We start from the raw sequence: 26,865 nt of genomic DNA, 5'->3' as shown, positions 1-26,865 counted from the left end.
TTATAATGAAATCCAGCCTACCTAGGGTGAAAACAACAGAATGGGGGGAAAAAAAAACTTACAACACCCAGATTAAATAAAAAGCAAAGCAATAAGTAAGAGTTTATACCAATGTATAAAAATACCAGCAAATTCCCAACAGAAGACCAACAATGGACATGAACAGTTTATAGGAAGAGAAATACAATAGAAACCAACCAGATAGAAAAATACTTAGACATTGGAAATTAAAGATATGCCAATCAATTCATCAGTATTAAAATGCACTGTTATGCCCACTAAAAGAGAGAGAGAAGAGAATAACAGAATTCAGATAGCACAAAGGATGAGCAGGCTGGAACAGTGCCCAAGGCCACTGTCACTCAAAGGCTTAATGATATTGATCAAGAGCCATAATCTCTGGTTATCTTAAAACTGTAATTGAAAATAAATAAAGAAGAGCTATATGAACAAAGCTGTTCACAGCAGCCTTTATTTATAATCAGCAAGATCTCAAAATAACCCAAATATCTAGCAACTGATTTTGGTACATTTAATTGATAGAATATTTTGAGACCACTAGGAATGTTGAATGTGTAAAAACGTGAAGTTTTTGATGAAATAATAGATGAAAATTAGAACTCAAAATTGTCTGCCCACCCTGCCTAAAACAATGGGAAAATAGAAAAAGATGAGAAGGGAACAAAGGATCAATAAAGCCCTGGTATTGGAATTGTCAGCGTCCTAGACAATGACAGATCTCTCTGGGCATCCACCTTAGCTGCTCGGAGGAGATGTGAACCAGAAAGCACAGACTGCTGGCACGCGAAGCCCCTGGGGCACCGAATTAAAATGCAGATTCCAGACCAAATCAGGTTGGGGCCCAGACATTTGCGTTTTTAACACTCGGTGAGGGTGTGATTCTTACAAACACTAAAGTTTGGGAACCATGGACGACTAAATTATTTCTAAGTCGTTTTGTGATTCTAGATTCAAATTTTCTACAGGCTTTGTAGTTGAGTGTGGCTAAACAAAGGTGAATCAGGTTTACGCATCACGGCTCCAGTTTGGTCCTGGTCAGGACGGAAGGGGTGGGGGGTTCTCAGGAGATGGACCAGTACCGGCAGGCCTGGATCTTTGCCCAGGCTTGTCCTTCTGGGGAGGATCCCTGCCTTTGCCAGAGTGGGTGTGACCACGCCGCCTCTCCAGCTGGAGCCTGTGTGCGTGATGCCTCACTGGGTCCTCACTAATCCTTGACCTTCACCCTGTCCCCTGCCCCCAGCGAAGTCACCCGGACCCTCCCTACCCTGGAATCTCTGCAGAGACTGTTTGACCAGCAGCTCTCCCCCAGCCTGCGTCCACGGCCTCAGGTAAAGACTTTGGGATTGGACAGATGAGATTGATAAAACCGGTGGGGCAGGGGTGGGGGGTCGGATGGGGCATGGGGAGAAGAGGTAACCAATGTCCCGAGGGCTCAGAGGGAAGCACCGCCTTTGTTGGACCCCCAGAGTATAAGGGGGCCGGGGAGCCTCAGCACCCTGACCCCCAGTAAGGTTTATCCCCCTGCCCCCGCTGGATTTTGATTTGAGGAATAAAGATTTCAAATTATGCAACAGCCAGCAAAACTCCTTATTAGTGCTGAATAAGGAGGCAAGGCAGGACCTTCTCCCACCATTTCTCATCAGAAGCTGAAAAAAACATGAGGTGCCTCAATGCTTGATCCCACCTCATGCCCCAGGAAGAGCAGGTGAAGGCAGGCCCCCGCCAGACACACACACACGCACGCGCACACATGCACACGTACACACACGCACATGCACACACATATGCGTGCTCACAGCCTGGCAGGGGGCCAAGGCCAAGTTGCCTGTGTCACAGAAGGTGTCCTCGGCAAAGCTAAAAACAAGCACAGATAGGACTTCCAGAGAAAGTACTTGCAAGGGACAAGGGTTTAAAAATGTTTAAAAAGCAAACCCTTCCAAGCACGATTAAGTAAAAGCAACCAAATTTTTTAAGTGGGAAGAGGATTTTAAAAGCCTGTTTTACTGAAGAGGGACTGGGAATAGCTGGGATACCCTGGGAAAGATGTTAGTTAACACCTCGTTAGTAACTGGAAAATGACCTGCAAAGCAGGGAGACCTCTTCTTGCCTCTCAGACAGGAAAATTTGATTGGTGAAGCCAGGACTTGGCTCTAACATGAGGGTCAGGGACTCACAGCTGAGAGTGGAAATGGCTTTCCTGAAATGCACTTTAGCCGTCTGCATGAAAATGTTTAATGCCCGGAGTCCTTCAAGTAAGCCATTCCACCTGCAGGCAGCTGCCTTAGGGTCTACATGTTTGCATGGAGATGTTGACAGAAATGTTTATCACAGCTTTGTCTCTAAAACAGAAACGCTGGAAACACAAACAGAGAGAGAAAGGGTTAAAGTATGATGCAGAATTCTGTTCTAAGGTGGATGCACTGACTCCAAGGCATACTGTTGGGTGAAAAAAGCAAACGGTAGAACAATATATAAACTAGGATGTAAGTCTACACGTGGAAATCGTACCAGAAGTGTTTATACCCAAAGGGCTACTCTGTTCACGAGGAGGGGATGGAATTGGGCCAGAGGGGCGTGGGTCAGGGGAGACTTCAGGTTTGCCCAAATGGTTTTTTGGAGTTTTTTTTCTTTTACTGAGAAAATTTGTGTTCTATTTGTACAACTTAAAATTCATCAGGATAAAAAAAAAAAACAACGACGTAATTTTGCTCTCCTTGAAGTGAATGGTGGGTTAATTTCCGGGAAAGTAAAAGCAAATCTAGACAAAACAGTGACCCTACCAGACACTAAAATTTAAATCGTTTGAATACAAGACCACACACCGAAATCTTTGAAGTAGGATTGGAAGAGGGAGAAGCTTCCAGAGAGAAAAGCTGGTAACAGCCACGCCCCAGCATGATTCCCTGCGTGCAGAGGCCAAAGTGTTTGCATTCGGTGGCAGGACAGAGTAGTGACGGGATGGGAGGTGGCATCAGGATTTAGAGAAAGGGTTCTGGCTGCCACCCTCCTGTCTGAGACCCTGACTTGTCAAGAAAAGCAGACAATGTCTTGATGCCTCCAGAAATTCACAAATGGAAGAGGGAGTTCCGAGGCTGCCTGAGGTAGAGGAAAGAACACTGGCCTCTGGATCAAAAACATGCAAGTTCAATATCTGACTCACCTCCTTCCCGCCTGCCCCGTCCTTAGTTGCCTTATCTGAGAAATGGGCATTGTCATATCTGCCACTGCAGGGGTATATGAGGGAGTAAGTGAAATTGCTTGCGTGAGACATCTGGCCATGGTAGCCTCTTACCAGCACTAGGCCCTTTCCATTAGGTAGGCAAGATAAGATGGGGACCCCTGCGCGACATTTACTTGAGAACGGCTGGGAGGTGCAAAATGCAACATTATCAAAATGACTGCTGGTCCGAAGTTTGGGGAGAGCCCTGGGTCTGCCCTATGTAAGAACAGAGAGTCGTTAACCTTGGAGCCCACATCCTCCGAAGTTCAACTGAAAAGCTAAGTGCAGTAACCAGGTCAGCTTCTACAAACCCACAGGTGGCCCTCAGACCAATTCGCCCACATTGAGGCTGAGTTGTGAATTTTGCCCTCAACCTCAACGCTAGTGACACCTGGGGCCGGATCATCTTTTGCTGCGTGGGACTGTTCTGTGCATTGTGCGACGTTAACACATCCTGGCCTCTACCCACCAGATGCCATTAGAACCCCCCAACTTTCACAACCCAAAATGTTCCAGACGTTGTCAAATGACCCCAGAGGGCCAAATCTGTACCAGCTGAGACCCACTGGGCGAGATCTACATTCAAATCTCAGGTCAGTACCAGCTTTGTGACCTTGAACAAGTGACTCACCACTCTGACTCAGTTTCCCCATCTGCAAACCAAGGACTAGAAGAGTCAATACATCTTAAACACGCTGGGCATAGCATACGAACCCATCACATGGTCATATGTATTCTGCCTAACGAGGCAGTAGAGGCTAAGCTCCAGCGTTCTTCTAATACCTTTTGTTCCAAGAACTAACTCCCACTTGGTTGGTAGCTTCATTTATACTTTGTACGTCTTTACCAAACCTGCCCCAAAAGACATAGATTCGAAGAGAGAGTGGAGAAGACACCATCCTACCACCAGGTGATGGGCCGGGTAGTAAGCAGGCGATCTCCAGTGTCTGAAGGAGGATGAGGGGGTTTGAATCTGCCATCTTTTCAACTCCTTATGAGAAAAACACCCCTAAAACAAGGGATCCTGTAGTCTCCCGCCTGCTGTCCTGCTCCATTCTTACCTGCATCTCAGCTCCACTCTTTTGAGCCCTCCTGCTGACCAATAATAACTGAAGACTGATTGAGAGCTTTGTCGAGGAGCAAGGGCCAAACCAAAAAGAATTAGAGAAAGTTGTGACAAAGAGTAACTGGCACGATGATGGCGGTGATGGCTGTGCTGGAGGTGGCCGTAGCGGCAGTACTGCTGATGGTCAGAAGTGACGGTGGTTGGTGACGGCAGAAGGAGAGAGCTAAAGCGGCTGCTGGGAAACTGAGGTCAAAAGCCTCTGTAGGGACGTCCCTGGGGGTCCAGTGGGTAAGACTCCACGCTCCCAATGCAGGGGGCCTGAGTTCCATCCCTGGTCAGGGAACTAGACGCCACGTGCCGCAACTAAGAGTGTGCAGGCGGCAACGAAGATCCTGCGTGGGGCAACTAAGACCCCGGTGCAGCCAAAATAAATAAATAAAAATAAATCTTTAAATAATAATAATACTTATTTAAAAAAAAAAAAAAAAAGCCTGTGTAACCTGGCTGACTTATTCAGGAAGGGGTGGGGTAAAGGGACATCTCCTTGTCGGTGACAACCCTCATTCCACTCTGCTTGGTGTTCAAGATTGTCAAGTCTGGTGTTCTTGTCCTAGTGGAGGGCGGGGATGGTGCCCTTTTAACTCTACATCTCCAGCACCTCGGGAACGTGTCTGGCACAGAATAGGTGCTTTGTAAGTATTTGTTCTGTGAATAAATGCTTGAGACCGTGGACTTGGTGCCAAGCAGACATGGTTTCCTGGCCTGCTGTGCCGTTACTAGCTGTGTGACTTCTGACAGGTAACTTCAGCTCTCTGGGCCTCAGGCATGCATTGAACAACTTTACCGAGCATCTTCACTGGCCAAGCACCAATGTCACAGCACCGGACACATTTCTCACGGTCCCAATTCTCACAGTGTTTACATTCTAGCAGGGGAGATACACAAAGAGCAAATAAACAATCGTGGTGATTGGTATGAAACAAAGCAGGGTGATCTAGTAGAGATGATTTTAGCTCGTGTGGTCAGGGAAGACCTCTCTGTGGCTCTGAGACCTGAATGACAAGGAAGTGGCCTTCTCAGGTGACATCCATGTTTCTAGGGATTCCTCAGAAAGTGTAGCTCAAGGCCAGGGGCAGATCAGAAGTGAGGATGAGCGTGGCTGGGGCTGAGGGGTGGATCATACAGAGTCTTTAAGAGTTTGGATCATTTCCTCTCAGTGGTGGGAAGCAGCTGGACCAGGGGGTTTTGAGCAGGGGACGGCCATGTTTCGGAAGTGGAGCCAGGAGCACCGATGCAGTACATGCAGGAGGGTGGAAAGGTTATAATCGAGGACAGGCCTCAGTTTTGTTTAAGCAACTGAGAAGCACCAGGGAAGAAGCAGATTTAGAGGGAAGAAGAAAGGAAGATGCATTTTTTGGTCATCATAATTTTGAGACGGTTGTACATATCCCTGATTTCCTTGTCTTCAAAGGGGGACAATAATCGTACTTGTGGGGTTGTTAGGGAGATGAACCAAGATGAAGCATGGAAAGCGCACAGCCTGACGCCTCTCAGCGGCTGGCATTCAGCATCCCGTCCTTATTTGCTCTCATGTACCAGGTGCCTGGTGAGGCCAATCCGATCAACATGGTGGCCAAGCTCAGCCAACTGACAAGTCTCCTGTCTTCTATTGAAGATAAGGTATGTGGGGGACCCTGCAGCTTCCCTGGACTTCTCTATGGCCCCCTCTTCGCTTGGAGAATGCCCAGGTACCCCTGTGACTCTGTCCCAACCTGTACTGCCTTCCCTTCACCTCCCAGCCTGAAGGACCCCGTGCGTTTCTGCCCACAGGTCAAGGCCTTGCTGCATGAGGGTCCCGAGTCTTCCCACTGGCGTTCCCTCATCCCACCAGTCACCTTTGAGGTAAGTGGCTGTGGATTTGTGCTTCACAGGAGGGGGCTGGGGGCGGTTCTGGTCCCTGGGGAAGGGGGGCTTTTGATGGACCCCCAGTCCTTCCTCAGGAGGGAGCCCAACGGCTGGGCTGAGATTGACGGTCAGCGGAACCAGCTCCCTGGGAAGATGGTTAAACCTTAGAATGGGTGCCCAGATGAACCTGTGGAGCCTTCGCCATGGGGAGGCTCCCAAGGAAGGAGCTTCTCATTGGCCCAAGATGCCAAAACTTCTTCCTTCTCCAAATGGGGGCAGTGAGTGTCATCAAACAGAGGGCCTCCCCGAACTGGCTGGAAAATAGTGCCTCAAGGAGGGATTAGGGGGAAAAAAAGGGATTCCTGTGACTTCCCCGAAAGTGACTGAGTTAGAATCTCCAGGCCCAGAAATTTGTTTTTCTTTTCGTTTTTTTTTTTTTTTTTTTTTATTGCTCAAAGGGGTATCTCTATTTGAGGAAATCAGCGTGTGACACTTTGAGAGATGAAATGTTACAGCTTGTACACCAAAATCAAAAAATGAAATGGTTACCAAGGTAATGTAGGTCAGGGGATCAAAGGTGAAGGGTCACACATTATTAAAAAGAAATCCAGAAGGACGGCTGCATCATGATCTCTCATTAGTGTTCCAACGGTGCCTCTCTGGGTAAACTTGAACATTTCAGCAGACATTCAAGCACCTTTTTCGGTAAAAAGATTTTTACATGACTGTTGCTATTCCCGTGATCACCTTCTATAGGTGGCACGGTGCTGAGAACACAGTAGGCGCGAGTTCCGCAGAATACACTTTGGGAACCGCCCTTCCGGCTTGTTTTCGGCAGCCATTTCCCCTCCGCGTGCCCATCCTCCTCCGCGCGACCGGGGCCCCGAGCGCGCTGTTTTCTTCTTTTGTTTTTGCGCAGCACTGGTTCCACATTCAGAAACAGGACAGGATGCCCACCCCCAAATCCTTCCTAGCCCCGATGACAATTTGGTATGAAGATGTATTTCCATCTTCTGAACATGCCTAGGCAGTTGTCTTTTTCCTAATTATTATCAGTGAATGTTCACTTATTGGTTGTAACAAGGCCCAGGAGCATAAATCTGTTACTAAAATCCTTTGTGGAAGTAGATGACACATCAGATTAATGAGTGTTGCCACATTCAGCTGTGAATAAACCATCTTCCAGTCGTTCATCCGTTCACTTCACCAGACCTGGCAGAATAGCTGATGTGCGCACGGTGGGCAAGCTGGGCTCCTCCCGCGTTTCAGCGACTCTCACGAGCTGCCCATGGAAACTCCCTCTGCGGCAGGGAGGCTCAGAAACAGAAGCCCAGTGGTCCCGTGCGGGAGGGACACCAGGGCTGGACACATGGCCAAGGGCTGCCCAGTCGTATCGACAAGGGATCACGGACTGGCGCTGTGAAAGCACAGAGGAGGGATAACCAAAATCTCCTCTGCCCCTCCCCTCCTTCCCCACCCACCTCCTTTTCACAGGTGAAGTCAGAATCTCTGGGGATTCCTCAGAAACTGCAGCTCAAAGTTGATGTTGAATCTGGGAAACTGATAATTAAGAAGTCCAAGGATGGTTCTGAGGACAAGTTCTACAGCCACAAGAAAAGTAAGGCCCCCTCATGTCTGTAAAGTTCTCATTCTGCTAGTGCCCTTACTGTGGCCCTCAGCAGCAGGCTGCTGGAAAAGTAAGTCCTGCCAGGCACCTTCCACCCTCTGCTGGGGTACCCACCAACCCTCAGCCTGCCTGTGGGAACCCCCAGTCATAAGGCTCCCCTCTCGTGCCCCCTCTACCTTGAGGCCTGCCCTGTACGCTCCACCTGCTTCCTCCCACCCTGGGGAAATGAGCTTATACTTGGCCCAGGGTGGCGGTTCCACGTGTGTTCATGCTCTTCCCTGCTAGGAGCCACACTGACGCGTGTGGTCATCATTATGCCTGGTTCAGGCCCTGCTGACCAAATCAGGCTGCATCTCTAGGGTAGCACAGACAGAGAAACAGTTTAGCATGGCATTAAAGTCATGAACTCTGTCTGAATTCACATCCCAGCTCAGCCACTTAGCACCAGTGTGACCTTGCATGTGACACTTAACCTTCCTGGGCCTCAGTTTCCTCATCTGTAAAATGGGGATGATAAGACTCATGTGAATGGATCTACGTGTAAGGCTCCTTAGGAAAACCTAGCACATAGGAGCCAACTCTGGGCAACTGAGGCTTTGCATTTCAAACAAACTCATCAGTAAAATGGAAAATGTTCACACGCCAAAAACTTATAGAGAAGCTGCTGTGGGCCAGGCACTGGGGATCCAGGGCAAGCAGGATGGTTGAAGACTCTGTCCACGTGGAATTTACATTCCAATGCATTGAGTGGCCAATAAATATGTTAATACTATGATTTCAGCTATTACTGAGTGCTCCGAAGAAGGCCACAGGTTGGATGGACAATAACTGGGGAGGGGGCAGGGAGGCAGTTTTAGAGGCAGAGTCTAGAATTGGCAGCCTTGATAGTGAGAATGGCAAGTGACAGCCTGCAGTGTGGCCAAGGTCAGGGGAAGAGAAAGGCTACAGAGAGGCTCCCAGGGGAGGGACCTCTGGAGGACAGCAGGGCTTTGGGCAACAACCAAGCAGAATGGGGGAAAATGCTCAGATGTGCCCCTGGCATCACTGGCCTCGGAGGCTGGCCTGCCAGGGAGGGGGCAGCTCCAAGCCTCAGTTTCTCCATCTGTACAAGGTGGGGAGCTTATGTATCATAACATGATATTTTCTGAGCCACATTTCCTTACTTGATCTCATTTTATCCTCACGTGGCCGACAGATTCCCTGAGATACTTGGTAAGTGCTGTGGACTCTCCCTTCAAATTTCACACAGCAGTTTGTATTCAAACCCCTGAAGACAAAGCCCCTCTGGTCTGTAAACAGTATTTTTTATTCTGCAGGGGCTCAAAATTTGTTTAGTAGCATATAATTAGGGATACCAGATTAGCAAATAAAAATACAGGATGCCCAGTTAAACTTAAATTTCAGATAAACAATGAAAAGTTTTAGTATAAGTATGTCCCGTGCAATACTTGGAACATACTTATAGTGAAAAGGTATGCCTTTTTCTGTAAAGGAATCCCAGTCATCCTGTATTTTATCTGGCAGTTCCAGGCATGATCAGTATCTTTTGTTCTGAATAAAGTAGTATGAGAAGAGAAAGAACAGAGAAGGATAAACCAGAAAACATCAAAGTAGAGAATAAAGGTAAACATTCTTTCATGAAACTTGTGTTGTAGTTATACATACACATGCACACACACATAGAAATTGTATGCATGTGGTCACCATGTAAAATCTTTTTCCTGCTGTCTGGAAGCAGAGGACTCTCCTCTGGTTCTGTTAGAAGCCTGACTTGTGGGATGGAATGTTCTGGAGGCAGGTTCTGGTTGGAGACCATGACCGATGGCTGGTGTTGAAAAGTTGGGAAAATCCCGCTGCTCTAGCCTTGCCAAGCAGATGCCTGTAGGGAGCGTGGGCTGTGCTTCCATGCTGTCTTCCCACTGTCATTTAGCCCATGAGTTGGAGTGGCCTTCAGATATTGTCCTGGGTCACCACCACCCACTCTGAAGCTCTCGCCAGCAGAGATGGCAAATGGGAGCAGGTCACAGCACACCCCACAGGGGACTCTAGGGTACATGACACGAGCCACAGCCTCGCGCCATCAAGAACACTGGCCTGAGCTGTCTATTCAGATGGTGGATACTTGGCCTGACAGCCAAGCCCTGCAGATACCACTCGTCACCCCTAGAACCTCCTAGGGCTGGACATCCAGGCGGGACGGGAAGGGGATTGTGTGTTCAGCACCAACTCGATGTCAGACACTATGCTGGGAACAGCAGGACAGAGGATAAGAGCACACATGGGCTCCGGTGCTAGACTTCCCATGTTCAAATCTAGGCTCTGACACTTGCTGGCTGTATCATGTTGGCCTAGTTGCTTAACTGCTCTGTACCTCCATTTTCTCATCTGTGAAATGGGAATAATAGGCTTGTCATGAGTAGACGAGCTAATGCCTGTAAAAGTACATCCCATGAGCCCAGAGGCAGCACTGACCCCACGGCAAAGTGTCCAGGTAGAGGCCATGGGGGCTGCCCCACAGGGGCCTGCACTGTCCTGCAACCTCCTGCTCCTGAGTCCTACCTGGGCTGTGGCACGAAGGTCCAAGGGATACTCTCAGGGCAGCAGGGGGGATGGAATTCTTGGGACCAGCCCTGTGCAGGAGGTGGGGTGCAGAAAGGAGAAGAGTGGTGTTAGGAGCACAGGGAGGTGTTACAAGCCCAGCCTTGAGTCCCAGGTCAGCCACTTGTGACCTTGGTCTAGTGCCCTCTCTCTGTCCTCAGTGTATTATTCTGTCAAATAGGTATAGTAGCATCCTGTAGGGCTGCCGTGAGCCTTCAGTAAGTAAACATCAAAGTCCACAGTGTCTAGCGTCTAGTAGATGCTCAAAAAATTGGCTGCTACCACCATCATCATATAATTATCCCTCCAAGGCAGCTTTGAGGAAGGTAGAATCGAGCAGTGAGGAGGACGATGGATCAGGAAACGAAGTCCCTAGACACTGGAGTGTGACAAGCTGTCATATTCATGCAGAGTTGGGATCGCAGTGCCGGGGCAGGACCGCTCCGTCCACTGCCAACTTGGGCAGGAGAGCTGGGGACTTACTGAGGGTGTGAGCGGGGGAGGGCTGTTGAACGTGATGGGCTTAGAACCATACTTTCCTCTTAACGGCCACAGGGACTGACTTACAACTGAAAGGAATGGACCCAGCTTTGACAAAAGGAAACAGAAACCTACAGTGAGTAAGGAGATTGTCAGAGAGTGCCTGACTGCTCTAAAAACTTGAGGTTTCTGGACTGAAAGAAATGCTCCTCAGGATTCTGAGGAGCGCTGTGAATTCTTGTCAGTTAATTCAATGCACATTTTTCTTTTGAGCATCTTCCGTGGGCCAGCCCTGAGTTATATAGCCCTCCCTCAAAGAACCTGCAGTTCAGGAGGGAAAGCTGACGTGTGCACATGTATTAGAATGTGGGTCAGATGTGAGGTTAGCCCTGGAGGAGGACTGACGAGCTCTGTGTGGGGCTGTGCGGGGAAGCTTCACACCACAGAGGTGGCTCTGCCTGGGGCTTCGGAGGATGAAGAAATCACTGGGCCTTGGTGACCCGGGGTGTGTTCTAAGTGCAGTGAGCCACTGTTTGGAGGTTTCAGGCAGGGGAATGGTGTGATCCCCTCTAAAATGAACTCTGGCTGCTGTGCTGAGAATAAACGGTGGCAGGGGCAGGCAGAGACAGGGAGACCAATTAAAGGGCTGTGACAGTGGCCGGCAAGAGGTGGTGGTGGCTTGAGATGGGGAAAGATAGGCAGATTGGGAACGTTGTGGAGGTAGAACTGCTCAGACCGGCTGATGGAGGAGATGGAGAGGGGCGAGGGAAGAGGAACCGAAATGATTCTATGTAACTAAGTATGGGAACAAGTGGGCCACTTACTGACCCTGCTACTAACACTAATATTAGTATTAATAACACTAATTCTGAGCAAGCAAGATGTCACGTCCCAGGGGCAGCCACACAGTCCTACAAATAGAAGGAAAACCAGAGATTCAGAGGGAGGGAGACATAGCCTAATAGCAGCAGATTTGGAGAAGTTGGGCATTCCAGTTGGCAGCAGTAGGAGTCTGTGACTGCCTCTGACAAGGCTGAGGGGACTTCTGAGAGCAGGGGCCCCCCACGATTTCCCTAGAGTGAGGCTTCAGCTCAAGATGGTGGCTGAACACACACACGATTGTCAGCTCCCTTCCTAAAGGCAAAACTGACAGGGACAAAGAAAACAGGAGGGAAAGTAATGGCAACACAATTCTGAATGCTGAAAAACAGATGGATAATGATAACCAATTTATAGGAACCAAAAAAGCTAAATTTTAAGTATGGCATAGGGAAAGTTGAGACGCCTGACATACCACAGAACCACAAAGGGCATAGGAGCCAATAGCAACTGGGGTCCCTGGAGTGAGGGTGAAGCTGGGGTTATAGACAGCAGGATTGGATGAAAATCTTTTTAAAAGAGTTACACCCACCAGATCTCTGTCCATGCCACACAGCTGGTGGCTACCCCTCACACATTAGGCCGAAGACCTGAGGCTCATTCTCTGGAGGAGGTAAAGAAGTGGGAGACACCAGGGTTAACTTCTGAACGCTGCAACGCCAGCCTTCACCCCTGCCCAGCTCGGGATGCTGCCAGCCAGGCCCACACCCTGCAGGCAGGCAGTTGGAAGATTCTTCCTGGACCACATGACCAGCCCAGGAACAAAAATCTAAAGACACTGCCATGAAGAGGTTCCCCACAAGTCAACCCATGAGACCACCCAGTGGAGAAACCTTGCTGGACAATCCCCCAGTGGCACTGTTGGGATCCACAGCTAAGGACCACCAGACATTGGAGAGAAGCCTGGAATAGGAAACAATGAGACTCAAGGCAGAAGTAAGGAAAAAAGACAAAAAACTTGCAGGAAACAAATTATGACAGTTAAAAGAAATTGGACCAGGAAACAAGAACAGAATGCTATTAAAGGAACACTCCGAGAACAAAATAAAAATGAAAAAGGAGAAGGAAGGGAACAGGAGATTAGTAAGGAAAAATAAAAACGTTATAGCAGAATCTTTTTTCAGAAATTTTAAAAATAAAAACTCAAAGGAAGGGTGGAAAGATAAAGTCGAGGAAAGCTCCCAGAAGGTAGAACAAAAGGACAAAGTGAGGAGACATAGGAGAGAAGGGATTTTTGAAAATTAGAAGACCAGTCCAGGACGTCCAATACCAATATAATGAGAGTCAGTAAGAGAAGACCGGGAAACAGTGAGAAAAAACATTGAAGAAACAATTCAAGAGAAGTTCTCAGGACTGAACAGTTTCCAGACTGAAAATGGCCCACCGAGTGTCCAGCACACTCTGAGACACATGCAACCTTGGAAAGTCTCATAACACTGGATTCTAAGCAAAGATCCTAAAATCTTCAAAGCAAAAGATAGATTATAGCCTGGGTCAGGGGTCCCCAAGACCATGTCCAGGTACAGTGAGCGATTCTCCAGGAAGACTCCCAGGACTCAGTGTAGAGTCATATAGCTGTGGTTTATTACAGTGAAAGGACGTAGCACAGTCAGCAAAGGGAAAATGTGCCTGGGGTGAAGTCTAGGAGAGACCAGGCACAAGCTTCCAGAAGTCCTTCCCTGTGGGGGTCGCGCAGGACGTGCTTAATTCCTCCCTTGATGAGTTGTGACAACACATGTGAGACGTCATCCGCCAGGGATGCTTGTTAGAGACGCAGAATCCCGGCATTTTACTGGAGGCTGGTCATGTAGGCACCTTCTGCCTGGTACACACCCAGACTCCCAGAAGGAAAACAGATATTCGGTGGAAACCACACTGTTGGTACAAACATCACAGGCACAGTGAGTTGCTCTTAGTTCTGGGGATGCTGGGAACCCTCCGCAAATCCAAGGTCCTAGATGCCAACCAAGGGCCACCTTCAAGCCGACTTTCCAAGGATAGCGGTCAGGCTTGCCATGTGAACTCTTCTGCCTACAGATGGATCAGAATGATGTTTTTTTTCTCAGCAGCAATGCTGCAAACTAGAAAGGATGGAGCAAGGTCTCCAGAGTCCTGAGGAGAATTATTCCTAACTTAGGGTTGTGTCAGTGAAGTGTGAGGGTAGAGTTTTCAGACATGCAAAGCTTCCAAAAATGTATCACCCCATCCCTTCTTTCTTGGAAAGCTACTAGAGATGTTGCTCTACCAAAATGAAGGCATAAACTGAGGAAGAGGACAACGTGGGATCCAATACAAGAGAGACAGAGGTGAATGGATTTCCCAGATGATGGAGAAGGAAGGCCCTAAAGTAACGGCTCTGCATCAGGCCTAGAGGTCACCAGTCTGGAGAAGAGAAGGCCCAGCGGCTCTGGGAGAGGCTCCCTCAGGATGATGAAACTGGTGAAAGTGATTGACCAGACGGAAAAGAGAGTTACAAACCGAGAGAGTTAGGACCACTGGAAAAAATATGGCAATTATTAACTCCAGGAAAAACAGAAAGTTGTGTAGGAAAAAGAAAGCAGTCAGGGCTTGTCTGTCAAGAGCATTCCCATAATAACAAACACTGAATGCTTATCTGGCCAAAATGATGATATAATTATTAGAAGGATGATGGAGGGACTGAAATTATACATTGGCAGGGGGAGGGGAATGGTGAGGTGGGGGAACAGGTTGTAAATGTGAAAGAGAGCTAAACCTTCGTCTTCTGTAGTGGGAAGTCAATATGTAATAGGAAGTACCTAAGACTGAAACACCAGGAAGTAGCAATATAAGCATCGTATTTAGAGTCATGAAGTAAAACTCCAAAAGAATCCACTAAAAGAATTGATAGTGGTTGCCTCTAGGGAGCTGGACATTGGAGGGAGGTGGGGTTGGGGAGTGCAATTGTTCGTAAAAATCTTGTAGAACAATTTGAGTCTTTTAGTCGTTGATAGAAGTAAAAATATTTAATTTTTCATTTAGATATAAATTCAAAAGCACAAGAGGGAAGGGAGGAAGAGAAAGGAAGGAAAAGAGATAGGGAGGAGGAGAGAGAGAGAAGGAAGGGAGAGAGGGAGGGAGCTGAAAAGATGGACAGTCACACTGTCTCTGCTCCAGCCAGGCCACCCTTCCTGTTCCAGGCACCACCCTTCCCAGCCATGAGCTCCTCCCTGTAAGAGGAGCAAGGATCTGGGAGACCAGACACAGATCTGGGGCTCAGCCTGGACACGGAAAAGTCAGGATTGTTGATGGTCAGGTGCCAGAGTGTAGTGGAGGCTCTACATATTGGGTGATGATGAGAAAGATGAACTTTCTTCCCTCTTCAGTCCTGCAGCTCATCAAATCTCAGAAGTTTCTGAACAAGTTGGTGATTTTGGTGGAAACAGAAAAGGAGAAGACCCTGCGGAAGGAGTATGTTTTTGCTGACTCCAAAGTAAGTGACGACAAACCACTAAGATGGGCCAAGAGGGGAGTGAGGGACGCACAATTTCTGAGGCTTTGCTGTGTGCCTGGAAGTCGGTACCATGGGCTCACTCAGCTCTCACAACCCATTTCCCACCTGGGAAAGCCAAGCGCAGGAAGCTGAGGGGGTGCGTTCCAGGCCAGCTGGGATTCAAGCATCACAGCTCCATCCTCTCCCTTTGCTACCACGCCTGCCCCTGAGAGAGTGCGTCCTTTATCATCCACGTCTTACTAGCCCTGAGCCCCACTGGGGGGCTTTGAACTTCCCCGGGATGCACCCAGAGTCCCTCAGGGGCACCCCAGATTTAAATCTGAGTCTCAACCAGCGCTCCCTCCATTTCTACACTTTGCCCCACTCTGCAGAAGTGAGAGTCCCTGCCAGGCCTGGCTGCTGGAATAAGAGGTGTGTGGGCAGATGGAGAAACTTGGGAGCTGGGCGTTGTGGTGGGCCTCTGTACAGACGGTGTCTCTGTGACCTTATCCCTCACTTCAGACATGCCAACAAGGGGCTGAAACCCACCCTTGCGGCCCTGCTGTTTATCCTGCAGTGTACGGCTCGGATGAGGCAGGGCACAGAGAGCTCCCAGCACGTGAGGTGTTGGCTGACTGTGTTGGCACCATGGCAGAGGGACAGAGTTTCTATCATAGGCTCACAGGGACAGCCCGCTGCATCGAGTGCCGGGACCCAGCTCTTTCTACCTGTGTGGCAGGGGTGGGCTGCTGGGAGGCCAATGGGGGGTCCAGGGGTGCCCAGAACTGGCTGAGAGGGTGAAAAGGACTGGGAGGAATGATAGAGAAGGAACTGGGAAAAACAAGGAAGTGGGGGCCAGACAGGTGGGGAGAGGCAGAAACCTGGCTGGGCATCGTGCTGGGCACGTGGGCAGAGGTCCAAAACCCAGTTCTGCTCATTGCCGCAAGCTCAGAAGGATGAGGCGCTGAATATTGAGCCATTTGTAACTAAAAGCAGGTTTCCATAAAGACAGCCATCACAGTTCTTCGTGAGCTGCTTTCTTCGAGGGAACTTGGATTTGCCATTAGATTGAATCATGTGACATTGCCATCTACGTAGGTCTGAGACAGTCAAACGTTGGTAATTTCCTATGGTGCAGCCTAAAACTTGGGGGCATGCTTGTTTGGTCACCCTGCCCTATTGAACTGTAAGCTGCGAGAGGGCCACGTCTACTTTGTGCCCTACTGTGTACCCAGGACAACTAAATGAAGACTGTTAAGAAGGCTACGGCAGCCTTTGTGTGTTCTTTCCTTTTTAATTAGATTCTTTGATTTAAATTTTCTTTCATTACATAAGTAATCTAATTCTCATTAGTGAAAAAGTATACAGATAAACAAAAAGTTTAAAATAGAAACAGCCCTATACCACTAGTAATCCTTGGACTCTATCTTTCAGGATGGTTTTTGTTTGTGTTTTTTTAATACAAATGCAGTGGTGCTGTTCATAGTGTTTTGTCAACTGGTTTCTCATACTAAACAAGGTATCTTGACCGTCTACCCTTGTTGATGAAGTACTTCTGTCCCCCAATTTTTAAAACCTGTGGTCTTCTAGCATATGGATGACCCATAATACAGTTAGTAATTCATCTCCTAAGACTGGACACGAAGGTTTCTAATATTTTCTGCTACAGTCCCTACGATGTAGTCGGGTCTTCGAACAGTCCCTGATTTAGTCAGGTCCTTGCAGTGGAAGGGCTGGGTCTGAGAGAAGCCGCTCTCTTAAGACCTCGGACACGTATTTCCAGATGGCTCTCCTGGAAGTCCACACTGACCTGCGCTCCCCTCAGTTTTCTCAAAGCTGACCAGTCCTTTGAAAGTATCATGTGCAGGGAGGCAGAGGCCTGTCTGAGTCTGTCTGCCCTTCAATCCCTAGAAGAGAGAAGGCTTCTGCCAGCTCCTCCAGCAGATGAAGAACAAGCACTCAGAGCAGCCGGAGCCCGACATGATCACCATCTTCATCGGCACCTGGAACATGGGTGGGTCCACATGCCACCCCGCCTCCAGGCACCTCCCCTGGGGTTCTGCTTTGCTGCCTCAAGCATCCTTGCCTGTCTCCCCCCCACCCCCAGTCCCGAGACCTGGGTACCCATCCTGAGACAAGGGGTGAGAGAAACAAGCCCTGGGATTCTCATACCTCAAGTGCGGCTGAAATGGGTTACGTTGCTTGTCGAAACTGGAAAGTCTGAATATATGGGTGAAGAGGCTCTTGGGCACCTGCCAGCCTGGGGCAGCTTGCCAAGGGGCTTCAGTCCTGGAAGGAAGAACTCCCTTTTTGATTTGGGCTGCCAGGTTTATTGAGCAAGAAAGAGAAAGAGAGATGATGCCTAGTTGAATTTGAATTTCCTATAAACAACAAATTATTTTTTAGTATAGGTGTTTAGCTAGAAATAAATACATACATACTAAATATATATACTATATATATTTACATACTAATATATACTAAGTATATATCATATACTAAATATATAAATATATTATACTGAATATAAATTATACTAGATAATTATTTAGTATAACTCTTTGGCTAGAGGTAAGTGCAAATATGCACGAAATATGCATTGTACTAAATATACACAGCATATACTTAGATGCTAATACAAATTTTTATGCTAATATGAATGACACTAAATAATTAGTGTAAATATTCAGCGAGAAATTTTAAAAAATTAAGTAGATACAGAATGTCTAGTTAATTTAAATTTTAGACAAACAGTTATTGCATGGGACATACTTATTCTAAAAATTATCCATTGTTTATCTGAAATTTGAATTTGACTGGGCCTCTGTCTCGCCTACTTTTGTCTGGAGCAGAGTCAGGACCACCTCCCAGTGCAGCACAGTGTCACCCAGCAGCCCCCCGGGAGGAAGAGGCTGAGCAGAAGCCCTTCGTGGAGGGGGAGGGGGACAGTCCGAAATAGAAACGCAACATGGGACTCCTGGCCTGTCGCTTGGTGGAGGATGGGCTGGCGTTCCAGGAGGGAAGTCAGGAGAGCTGCCCACCCCGATTCCACCAGACCCAGCCTCCCCAGACCTTCACGCCCAGAGATTCCAGGGGCCACGGCAGCGCTGAAGTAGAACCCTTGCCCAGTTCCTGTATCCTTCTCTCCCCACCAGTGTTTCTTACTGGCCGCCTCATTTCCTCAGCTCTCACGCTTGGGGGTTAATGCACGTGGACACCGGCCCCTTCCCGTTTTTCCCTCTGCGAGCCCAGAAGTCTTAGATTTGGCTGGGCACGGTTCAGGCCGTGCAGGTGCACAACTGCAGGGGGCGCCCTTCACACGACATGGAAGGAGCTGGCCAGGGCCCTGCCTCACCAGGGCAGAGTGCGAGGGTCTCCCCGAGCAGAGACCACCAGGCCCCAGGCTTTGTGCTCCCGTCCTGAGCCACAGTGGGAGCAGAGCTCGGCAGCAGTCAGGTCGCTCCAGCTCTTGGCTTCTTGGCACTTGCGAACCAAGAAAGTTATCTCTTTGAGAAAAAAGTTTACTCAACCTCCAAGGGCATTTTGAGGGAAATAAATCTTTATCATCATTTCTTTATTGAGCTGTTTCAGCTCAGCTTTTGAAATGGCACTAGGTGGGCCTCCATGCTCTTCCATTTCTCTGGCTAACTCCCACACATCTCTTGGTTTTCGGCTGAGATCTCTCTTGTGCAATGAAGGCACTGTTGTCTCCTAACCATGGGTTAGAAGCCTCCATGCTAAACTTGTCAGCCTACAGCGTTCTCTCACCACCAATGGAATGTAAACTCGAGGCCCGTGTCTCAGTTATCACTAAAGCTCCAGAGACTAGGACAGTGTCTGACATCTTGTGCTACTAGTTCAAGTTACGGAATCTTCAGGTGTTTCTAGTTTTGAAACTTAACTTTATTTTTACAAAGAAATGTAACTGAGGGAATTACCTGGCAGTCTAGTGGTTAGGACCCCACACCTTCACTGCTGAGGGCCTGGGTTCAATCCCTGGTCAGGGAACTAAGATCCCGCAAGCTGTGCAGAGCAACCAAAAAAAAAAAAAGGCGTTGCTTTAAAACATCAGTATTAAAAAAAAAAAAACTAAAAAAGAAAGAAAAAGAAAAGTAACTGAGTTCTCACCCTCCCTTACATCCTGGGGGATGATAGTACCTAGTTCTTTAAGGTATATTTCGTTGGGGGAACTGAATGGTTTCCAGTGACTATGTGAACCTCTCCCACCCCCCACGTCTGTTTTGAATTCTCCCGATGTACCTCTGACTCACTTGGTGTTGGGTTTTGCTGTTGAAGGTAACGCCCCCCCTCCCAAGAAGATCACGTCCTGGTTTCTCTCCAAGGGGCAGGGAAAGACGCGGGATGACTCTGCTGACTACATCCCCCATGACATTTACGTGATCGGCACCCAGGAGGACCCCCTGGGAGAGAAGGAGTGGCTGGAGATACTCAAACATTCCCTGCAAGAAATCACCAGCATGACTTTTAAAACAGTGAGCAGTGGCCACAGTCCTGGGTGGGACTCCGGGGCAGTGGGCTGGGCAAATCCAGGAGCATCTCAGAAGTAAGAATGTGCTCAGTGGTCCCCCCCGCCCACTTCCAGGGCCAGAGAGGGGCACCTGTATCCAGAAACTAATGGGGTCCGTGAGCATTGCTCATCACTGGGGTCCTCCCTCTTCCCTGCCTGAGCTTGTAGGTCATCTTCATCGAAATCTCATCAGTGCCAGCTCTCATCTTCAAGACACTTTGTCTCATCTGTGAGGCATCCTTAGGAGTCCCCCAAAGTGTAGGGACTGCAGACAGGGCGCCGCACACCTGGGGCGAGGGATGGGTGTGAATCTCTTGCTCTGCGGTCAAGCACTGTGTCCTGGCCCAGGGTCACAGCCTTGTCCTCCCCGCCAGGTCGCCATCCACACCCTCTGGAACATCCGCATAGCGGTGCTGGCCAAGCCAGAGCACGAGAACAGGATCAGCCACGTCTGCACCAACAACGTGAAGACGGGCATCGCCAACACGCTGGGTGAGCGGGGGGGTGGGTGAGCAGGGGGCCGCATTCCACGTAAGCTCGCGCCTGCCGACGCTCGCGTGTCCGTCCCACCTGGGGTGGGCGGTCGTCCCGGCCTAAACGTGCTCGGGGTCTACACCAGTGCCTCTGGGGGTCTGGCAGAACGTGGGTTCTGACTCAGTACATCTCAGGAGGAGCCCGACATTCTGTCTTTCCAACGAGCTCCCAGGTGATGTCAGCACTGCTAGTGCACGGACCCTACCTTGAGTGTCACGGACCGAGGACAGGGGTTGACAGACATGCTGTGAAGGGCCAGGTAGTAAGTATTTGAGGCTTTTCAGTCCACGTGCAACTCCTCAGCCCTGCTGCTGACACACGAGAGTAGCCGCGAACAGCAGGAACATGAATGAGTGCAGCCGTGTTCTAGAAAACTGTATTTACGAACAAGTCATGGGTTCAGTTTGGCCACAGACTGTAGGTTATGATCCCTGGTCTAGATCTAGACAGACTCAGGTTGGAGGTGGAAACGTTGGTATCAGCTGAGCCTGTGGGGACCAGTCACGGTGCTTCAGAGAACTGAAAACAGCAGAGGGCTGCACGCCTGTGAATGTGAGTGTGTGTGTGTGTGTGAGAGAGAGTATGTGAGTCTGTGTGTGTGTGAGTCTGTCAGTGTGTGTGTGTGTCAGTCTGTGTGTGAATCTGTCAGTCTGTGTGTGTGTGTGTGTGAGTCTGTCAGTCTGTGTGAGTCTGTCAGTGTGTGCGTGTGTGAGTCTGTCGGTCTGTGTGTGTCAGTCTGTCAGTCTGTGTGTGACGGTGAGTGCGTGAGGGCAGGTGCACCCACCCGGGGGCTGGGTGGAGCTGAGGGCGAGGCCAGCGGTTTCTGGTGGCTGGTGTCAAGGACAGGACCGAGCCCCAGAGGTAAAGAGGAAATAGAATAATTGCTGCAGTTGAACGTGAAAAGCCCTGTCAGCCTTTCTGCTGACAGACCGCAAGCTGCCCGCATCCACGCCCACCCGCCCCCTTCCTTCCCGTGGCAGCGGCCCTGCTCTGGAGCCCACACCTTCTGCTGCCCAGGAACCTCCTCTAGTCCTCGATCCCCCGCTGCCTGGGCGGCCCGCCCCCTCCCACCAGCCCTTCCCCAGCCTGCAACGCGCCCCGACAGCCGGACACAAGGCCGGCCTCCCGCCGGCCGCCGCCCCAGCCCTGGTTCCCGGGACGGAGCCGAGTGTGCCCCCAGCCCCCCGGCACGGCGCTGGGCCTGGGCTCCTGACCACCGCACGCGGCGGCCTGCTCCCACGGACAGACGGGCGGCGGGACGCTTGCGGGAGTGAGTGGCGGCAAAGCGTGTGTGGCGGGGACTAGAGCAGATCCAAGTACTACCTGAGACGGCGTCCAGGGGCCTCTGACAGCGGGGCATTGGGACCCAAGTCCGAGGGCAGAGGAAGGGTCCTCGTGGGAGGGGTGTTCCACGCAGGGGGAACAGCGAAGCCAAGGCCCCGTGGTCCCTGGGCTCAGCTCTAGTGGGTGATGGGACAAGGCCAGAGAGGGAGGCAGGAGTCCTGGGCAGTCGGAGGGCAGCTTATGGGTGGAGGAGTTCCCCTGTACCAGTACCCCCCCTGCCTCCCCTCCCCTGTCTCCTGGGGCTGGTCTCTCCCCTTACCTCCCCCAGAATGGCTCCCAGCCATGGTCAGCACAGGGCAGGAGCTCAGTGAAGGCTGGCTGACCGGCGGAAGATCTAAGACCTCTTGGAGAGCTAAGACCTTGTACCCTGTGCAAGGCCGTGTGCTAAATGCTTTCCGGCTATTACTTAATACAGGCGCCCTGTGTGGGCAGGGACTGTCATTAGCCCCATTCGCAGACAGGGCTCTCTGGAGGCTACAGTGATGTTCCCTAACCTGTCCGAGGTCCTGTGACAAGGAAGTGGTGGGCAGGGATTTAAACCCAGGCCGCACCGCAGGGTGGGGAGAAAGCTGAGAGGAGGGGCCTCCTGGGGGCGAGGGGAGCAGGGCGGGGTGGGGGTCGGCGGAGTGCGGGGTGGGCAGGAGGCCCGGCCTGGCTCGGCTACTGGCTGGGCTGTGGCTCCCCTGAGTCCCAAGGGGCAGAGCCGGGTGATCTCCAGGGCCCTTTTGCTATCCAGCCCAAGACAGAATGTCAGCCACCTGGGTGGTTTTAAATTTTGAGTACCAAATTCAAAAAAGGAAAAGGAAACAAGGGAAGTCGATTTTAATAATATATCTTATCAAACCTCATACGTTCAAAATATTACCATTTCAATAGGTATTCAATATAAAAATTTATGAGATATTTTACAGTCTGTCTTCCTTACCGAGGCTTACAATTCCGATGTGTCTTTTACACTTTTACATCTCATTCTGGACCTGTACATCTCAGGTGCTCAGTACGTACCACTCACAGATGCCGTGATGGGCGGAGCAGGTTCCCAGACTTCGGCATGTGTCAGAACCACCTAGAGCAGGGTTGGCAGACTTTTCCTCCAATAGGCCAGAAAGTAAATATTTCAAGCTTTGCAGGTCATGCAGTCTGTGTCATAATTACTGGACTCTATCTAGGGGCATAACTGTGTTCCAATAAGATGTTATTTATAGACTCTAAAATTTGAATTTCATACAATTTTAATGTGTCACAAAATATTCTTCTTTTGATTTTTTCCCCAACTGTTTAAAAACATAAAAACCATTCTCAGCTGGTGGTGGGTCAGTGTCTGCCTAACCCCTGTCCTAGAGAGGACTTGCTAGACATGGATTACTGGCTCCCACTTGTGAAGCTCTGATTCAGCGGGTCCAGGGCGGGGCCTGAGACGTGTGCTCCCAGCAAGTTCCCAGGTGGTGCTGATGCGTTCTGGGGAACATACTCTGAGGACCACTGGTCTCAGTGTGGGTTTTGGTCTCTCCAGGAAGCTGGAGTTAGCTGGTCACCACCCGCTGCCCCCCAGCCCTGGTCTCCTCCTTCTGAATCTCCTTCTCAAGCTTTCTGGTTCCTTTTAATGGTCCTGCTTGGGCATGTGGAGAAACTAACACCCCACCCCCACACACACTTAGAGGGAGATGCCAGGATGAGTTAACACCAGTAGCCTCCTCCCTCAGCCCTGCCGAGAACCCCAAGGTTGCTGGCCGCTCATCCCATTTTCCTGTTGTCCTGGAGGAATCTCGCCCCCCAGTCCCTACCACCTGTCCCATCTCCCGCCCCAGATGAAGCTGTTCTGCTCTCTTCCTTGGCCTCCACTTTCCCGCAGCGGCTCTCTCCCTCCTGACGAATGACGTTGCTTCACCTTGATTTCCCCCCACTTGGCAGCTTTCCCTGTTTGATGCTCTGACTTCTCCCTCCCCCTCCCTTTAGGGAACAAGGGAGCCGTGGGGGTATCTTTCATGTTCAATGGAACCTCCTTGGGGTTTGTCAACAGCCACCTGACTTCAGGAAGCGAAAAGAAACTCAGGTAATGGAGCTCATCCCCCAGGAGCAGGGATTGGGGTTATTTGCCCAGACAGACCTCAAACCCTAAACACCATAAGGACGGCTCAGCCCTCGGCTGGGACCCTGTCCGGTCGGCCTCTAAGGGCTTTTCCCGTGTTCTCATCAAAGGCAAGTACAGTGACATCCACGTGTGGCTGAATCTTGCCTAAAGGACGGAACAGACATTTCCTCGTGTCACTAACCCAGCAGACACCTAAACACCACTCCATTTCTCAAGGGAAAACCTCATCTGGGGCGCCCTTACAGATGGGCATTTTGCCTGTTGGTGGCCCAGCCGTGCAGACGGCCATCTAGAAGACTGATGATTCCGAGTCCCTGCGGAGCGGATGCTCCCGGGGCCCCGCCCTGCGTTCCCAGTTCAGCCCAGGGGCTGCATAAGCGTGGTTTGCTGCCACAGGGCTGGAGATTTCAGTCTCACTCCCCGACATGTCCCCTCTGACTTCCTGGCACGGGCAGTAGGGAACCAATGCCCCTGTGCTAAGCTGGCTGCTTTTTTGTTTAATTAGGCGAAACCAAAACTATATGAACATTCTCCGGTTTCTGGCTCTGGGAGACAAGAAGCTGAGCTCCTTTAACGTCACTCACCGCTTCACCCACCTCTTCTGGCTCGGGGATCTCAACTACCGCGTGGAGCTGCCCACCTGGGTGAGGGGCCGTCCTCCTGGGGCTGGGGATGCGCAGGACAGGGGCTCCTTGCATTAGCTCAGGGCAGAGGGTCAGGGAGACACACGACCGAGCTGGGCCAAGGCAGCGACTCCTCCGGGACTCGACACTGGTCCCATTACGGAGCCGCTGCCTTTCTTTACCGCTGGCCTCTACTCACGCCTACTTGCCACATAACTGCCCTGGCCACCCCATCTCACCACCTGTCTGCCGCTCTGGTCCTCTAGCTAACCAGCAGTGGCCCCTCGACTTGCCAGTCCCAGGTCCCCAGTAAAGGCTGAAGTCTGCAGAAACCAGCTCCATTTTCTCCCCAGGTCACGGGTCACCGGGCAGCCTGAGGAAGGCATTCCTGAAGTTGGATGCCCATCCAATGAGCAGCAGTCAGCGGGGCCACGTGGCACAGATGGCCTTGCTCACTCAGGGAGGGCAAAAGATTCCCTGCGAAGGGAGTGGGCAGGCATGGCCCCTGGACACACCTGGAGTGAGACTCGGTTGCTCCTGAAAGATGGGGCAGAGGCCAGGCATGGGAGGAGAACCGTCTGCCCTTGTGTACCAGGAATACTTTGGCACTGCTGTCTGTGAGGGGAGAGGGGACGGCAGAAATGGACCTGATTTTACAGGGGAGAGAGGCTCCTGGAGCACAGGCGGCCTGAGAAAATGGCCTTGGGTCGGTTACAGGCCTCTGACAGTTGGGATTGAACTCGGGCCTTCGGACTCCCCTCCCAGATGTTTTCCCAGCCCTCCCACATCCCTCGGCCTCCTCGGCCTGTCGCTGCCACAGCGGCTTTTAGGGCCCGTCTGTGCCCCCCCTCCCCCTCCCCGGCCACTCCCTCCCTCACAGGGTGCTCCTCGGGAACTTTCCTTCTCTCCCTCCTGACTGAGCAGGCAGAGGGGAGAGGGGTGGACAGAGGCCCCACAGATCCTGACCCTTCACAGTTTAAGGGACCGTCCGCCCATTCACTCCCCAGGAGGTCAGCCAGGTGCATTCGCCAAAGCGTAGGCAACGTAAGTCTCAGGAGAGAGGACAGCTGGGTTCCAAGGACGGCACACCCCACCGATATCACACCGACTCTCGGAGTCCGAGCCCGGATCACGGAGGCCCAGTGCCCATAGCTTCGGGGGCTGGGGTTTCAGATCCTTTCATGGCTTTACAACAGGCTGTCTCACAGAGAGAACAGACAGCCAGGGAGACCTACCTACCCATCTAGGGAAGCCTTATAAAAATGATGCTAGAAGTCGGTACACAAAAATAGTATCCCTCTGTAAAGTTAGAATAGCCAGGAGCTTATGTTACTGAGTTGATATTTCACTACGATTGCAGGGTTGTCCGTATAAAACGGTGGAGTGTAAATAAGCACCAGCCCAACGTCCCTGGGACCAGGGCCTAGTGCAGCTTCGGGGACTCGGGTCCTGGCGCGCCAGGCAGGAAGGTGGCGATGTGCCTCTTACCACGTTGGTGAAAGTGTTGTCTCACCAGTGGCTTGGCCGTGTCTTTGCTCCAGGAGGCAGAAACCATCATCCAGAAGATCAAGCAGCAGCAGTACGCAGACCTCCTGGCCCATGACCAGCTGCTCATGGAGAGAAAGGAGCAGAAGGTTTTCTTGCACTTCGGTGAGAACCGCCATCCTTCTCTCGCGGGCCCTCTCCCTCTAGCATTCTGTCTCCCCTTTTCCCAAGTATCCTCACAGGGGGAAGGATTATGCCTGGAAAAGAGGGAAACTTGGCCAGACGTGAAACATGGGAAATCAAAACTGAAACCGTGGTTTTGTTTGGTTGCAGAGGAGGAAGAAATCACATTCGCTCCCACTTACCGTTTTGAAAGACTGACTCGGGACAAGTACGCCTACACTAAGCAGAAAGCCACAGGGGTGAGTCCTCTTCCCTGCCCTCCGCCTCCACCCCCTTGCACACCTCACCCCTCTTTTGTCCATTCCCATAAAGGTGAATGGGAAGTGAAGAGCACCCTTATCCACTAGGTAACAAAAAAAGAAAGAAAACCAGAAACCATATGTTGATCGTGTCGCAGAGCAAAACCCTCCCCTAAGGAGAGGCTGGGCAACCAGACATGCACACTGCAAGCAGTTGCCTCATGACGCTTCTGTCCACGTGTGTACGTGTGTGCGCGCGTGTGTGTGTTTGTGTGTGTGTGCCACATCTTTTTAATCCATTCATCTGCTGATGGACGTTTGCGTTGCTTCCATGTCTTGGCTATTGTAAATAGTGCTGCTAGGAACATTGGGATGCGTGTATCTTTTCGAATTAGAGTTTTCTCCGGATATCTGCCCAGGAGTGGGATTGCGTGATGATATGGCAGCTCTCCTTTTAGTTCTTTAAGGAGCCTCCATTACTGTTCTCCATAGTGGCTGTATCAGTTTACATTCCCAGCAACAGTGTAGGAGGGTTCCTTTTTCTCCACACCCTCTCCAGCATTTATTTGTAGACTTCTTGATGATGGCCA

At 50.5% G+C, this 26,865-nt stretch overlaps 1 protein-coding gene and 1 pseudogene across 1 annotated transcript in view; one reads left to right on the top strand and one right to left on the bottom strand.

The window, feature by feature from the left end:
• Positions 1-26,865, top strand: part of INPP5D (inositol polyphosphate-5-phosphatase D) — a 130,763-nt gene that overhangs the window by 77,277 nt on the left and 26,621 nt on the right. Inside the window, exons 6-17 of the mRNA XM_089916206.1 lie at positions 1,262-1,349; positions 5,907-5,987; positions 6,138-6,209; positions 7,707-7,830; positions 15,141-15,247; positions 17,159-17,261; positions 19,544-19,740; positions 20,150-20,267; positions 23,610-23,706; positions 24,251-24,389; positions 25,910-26,018; positions 26,187-26,275. Of these exons, the coding sequence (XP_089772332.1) occupies positions 1,262-1,349; positions 5,907-5,987; positions 6,138-6,209; positions 7,707-7,830; positions 15,141-15,247; positions 17,159-17,261; positions 19,544-19,740; positions 20,150-20,267; positions 23,610-23,706; positions 24,251-24,389; positions 25,910-26,018; positions 26,187-26,275 (1,324 nt within the window). The remainder of the gene's footprint in view (positions 1-1,261; positions 1,350-5,906; positions 5,988-6,137; positions 6,210-7,706; positions 7,831-15,140; positions 15,248-17,158; positions 17,262-19,543; positions 19,741-20,149; positions 20,268-23,609; positions 23,707-24,250; positions 24,390-25,909; positions 26,019-26,186; positions 26,276-26,865) is intronic.
• On the bottom strand, positions 6,623-7,406 carry LOC111172025 (calmodulin-binding transcription activator 1 pseudogene; annotated as a pseudogene).

Source organism: Delphinapterus leucas, chromosome 8 (genome assembly GCF_059928025.1).
Source record: "Delphinapterus leucas isolate spDelLeu-1000000601 "Yukka" chromosome 8, BTC_Dleu_Yukka2, whole genome shotgun sequence".
Lineage (NCBI taxonomy): Eukaryota > Metazoa > Chordata > Mammalia > Artiodactyla > Monodontidae > Delphinapterus > Delphinapterus leucas.
Note: the sequence above shows the minus strand (reverse complement) of the source record. Positions and strands in the feature narration are given on the sequence as shown.